General features: G+C 45.9%; 1 protein-coding gene across 1 annotated transcript; it reads left to right on the plus strand.

Annotated features, from left to right (window-relative positions):
- Positions 1 to 632: 632 nt before the first annotated feature.
- On the plus strand, positions 633 to 2,924 carry LOC129850955 (broad substrate specificity ATP-binding cassette transporter ABCG2-like). Its single transcript, XM_055917099.1, has 4 exons — positions 633 to 783; positions 1,997 to 2,098; positions 2,284 to 2,416; positions 2,637 to 2,924. Exons 1-4 carry the CDS (start codon positions 633 to 635, stop codon positions 2,896 to 2,898), a joined length of 648 nt encoding a protein of 215 aa, XP_055773074.1. The 3' UTR covers positions 2,899 to 2,924.
- Positions 2,925 to 2,935: the final 11 nt, after the last annotated feature.

Here is a 2,935-nt window from a genome sequence, read left to right on the forward strand (position 1 = left end):
CTCTCTATCAGGATGTCTAGTCATGGTGTTGTAGTCTGGGTATTGTAGTCTGGGTATTGTAGTCTGGGTGTTGTAGTCTGGGTATTGTAACACTAACCTCCTCCTCCTCTCTATCAGGATGTCTAGTCATGGTGTTGTAGTCTGGGTATTGTAGTCTGGGTATTGTAGTCTGGGTGTTGTAGTCTGGGTATTGTAACACTAACCTCCTCCTCCTCTCTATCAGGATGTCTAGTCATGGTGTTGTAGTCTGGGTGTTGTAGTCTGGGTGTTGTAGTCTGGGTGTTGTAGTCTGGGTATTGTAACACTAACCTCCTCCTCCTCTCTATCAGGATGTCTAGTCATGGTGTTGTAGTCTGGGTGTTGTAGTCTGGGTATTGTAGTCTGGGTGTTGTAGTCTGGGTGTTGTAGTCTGGGTATTGTAGTCTGGGTGTTGTAGTCTGGGTATTGTAGTGCTAATACTGCGGGTTAGTCTGGGTGTTGCAGTCTGGGTATTGCAGTCTGGGTATTGCAGTCTGGGTGTTGCAGTCTGGGTGTTGCAGTCTGGGTGGGTGGGTGTTGTAGTCTGGGTGTTGTAGTCTGGGTATTGTAGTCTGGGTGTTGTAACACTAACCTCCTCCTCTCTCTCTATCAGGATGTCTAGTCATGGCCGTACCATTATCCTGTCCATCCACCAGCCTCGCTACTCCATCTACCGTCTGTTTGACAGTCTGACTCTGCTGGTTAGCGGTAAACAGGTTTACCACGGCCCCGCTCAGAGGGCTCTGGACTACTTCTCTGACATCGGTGAGACTAAGTCATTACAAATGCCACGTTTCTAGTTCACACTCCTCCTGCTAACCAGACAGTGGAGTCTCAGCTCTCTGCTGATAAACCAGGTTATGAAATGTCTAGAGTTACTAAACAGTTATTATATCCATCATTCTATTGTCTCTCTTTAGAGGTTAATAAGATGAGATGCATTTTCGGCGTGTTACCTTCGGACGGCAGGGACAGGTATTGGAATCCGGCTCGAAGGACCAAATTGTTACGAGAATTATTTTCTCAATGTTCATAAACCAATTCAATTCAACGACTCAGTCTGCTAAATCAGGATTTGTAAGTGTCACGTTCCTGACCTGTTTTTCCTTTTCTTATATTTATTTAGTTGGTCAGGGCGTGAGTTGGGGTGGGTTGTCGATGTGTTATTTTCTATGTTGGGATGTTTGTGTTCGTCCGGGTATGATTCTCAATCAGAGACAGCTGTCAATCGTTGTCCCTGATTGAGAATCATACTTAGGCAGCCTGGGATTCACGTGTGTTTGTATCTCGTGTCAGTGTTCGTACCACACAGGACTGTTTTCGGTTTTGTCACGTTTGTTGCTTTTGTATGTGTAAGTGTTCAGTCTTTGATCATTAAAAGATGACCACTTTCCACTCTGCGTGTTGGTCCGATCCATGCTCCTCCTCGTCTGAGGAGGAGAACGACTATGACGACCATAACAGTAAGATACTGATTTGAAATTAAAACAGACAGAGGCCCAGTCTACAATAGTCAAATGTTTATTTACGAGAGCGCTCCCCTGTTGTACAAAAGCAATTAATTTTATACTAGCTCCTCACGCACACACATTCACACTAACATCAGCACACAATGTCCTGCTACCCAGCCGACAAAGATTAGGGGAATCCGTGAGACTTACTCCCCATCCTCGCTCAAGATAGGGAGACCCTGGGAAGTACTCTCAGTGGCCCCAGCCAAGGTCGGCACCGAATCTAGCTCAGACAGTCGGTTTTTAAGATACTATTATAGACACATTGTACAGTCTATGGTTATACATAATTCTAATCAATTTCATATGATTATACGGCTTCAGGGTGGAATATTCTAGTCGTTCATATAAATTCCATTAACACTAAGATGAGATGCATTTGAGTGTATCAATGTTTCAACCTTCCCTGTATCCAAACCTTATCTGTATCTATAAACAATGTAATTACAACTGTCATCGTTACCCAGGGTACACTTGTGAACCCCACAACAACCCGGCTGACTTCTTCCTGGACGTGATCAATGGAGATTCTACCGCAATCGCCTTCGACAGGATAAAGGCAGCAGACGGTGAGTTCTGATTGGCTAAGGAGCAGGAGAGTCAGTGGGCGGGATCAGTCAGGTCATCCAATGGAATACATATTTTGTCTCTTCATATTCTCCCTCCCTAACTTTGATTACCCTCCATTGACTTCTGTTCTGGCCCCTCTATCCCTTCCCCTCCCGTCTTCTCCAACCCCCCCCCCCTCCCTCAGACTCGGACCCAGACAGGGTAACCAGTTCCAGGCAGAACATCGAGGACCATCTGGTCCAGGAGTACCGGGGGAGTCAGTTCTATGGAGAGACCAAGGCCCAGTTAGAACGCATCACCATGAACAGAGAGTACAGGTAATAACACACACACTCGCTCTCTCTGTCTCTGTCTCTGTCTCTCTCTCTCTCTCTCTCTCTCTCTCTCTCTCTCTCTCTCTCTCTCTCTCTCTCTCTCTATGGTAACTGTCTGTCTGTCTGTCTGTCTGTCTGTCTGTCTGTCTGTCTGTCTGTCTGTCTGTCTGTCTGTCTGTCTGTTCTCTGCAAGTTAATGGACAATCTTCTTGTTGTTCTCCAGTGTGAAGACTCCCTCTCGGACCATCACGTACAACACCTCCTTCTCTACTCAGTTCAGATGGGTCCTGAAGAGAACCTTTACTAACCTCATCCTCAACCCTCAGACATCCTTCGCTCAGGTGTGTGTCTGTGTGTTGCTGTGTGTGTATGTGTGTGGGTTGTATTTACAATGGTGTTTGTTCTTCACTTGTTGCCCTTTTCTTGTGGCAACAGATCACACATCTTGCTGCTGTGATGGAACACTGTGGTATTTCACCCGGTAGATATGGGAGTTTATCAGAATTGTATTTGTTTTCGAAT

This window comes from Salvelinus fontinalis, unplaced genomic scaffold (genome assembly GCF_029448725.1).
Source record: "Salvelinus fontinalis isolate EN_2023a unplaced genomic scaffold, ASM2944872v1 scaffold_2517, whole genome shotgun sequence".
In the NCBI taxonomy this organism is placed as follows: domain Eukaryota; kingdom Metazoa; phylum Chordata; class Actinopteri; order Salmoniformes; family Salmonidae; genus Salvelinus; species Salvelinus fontinalis.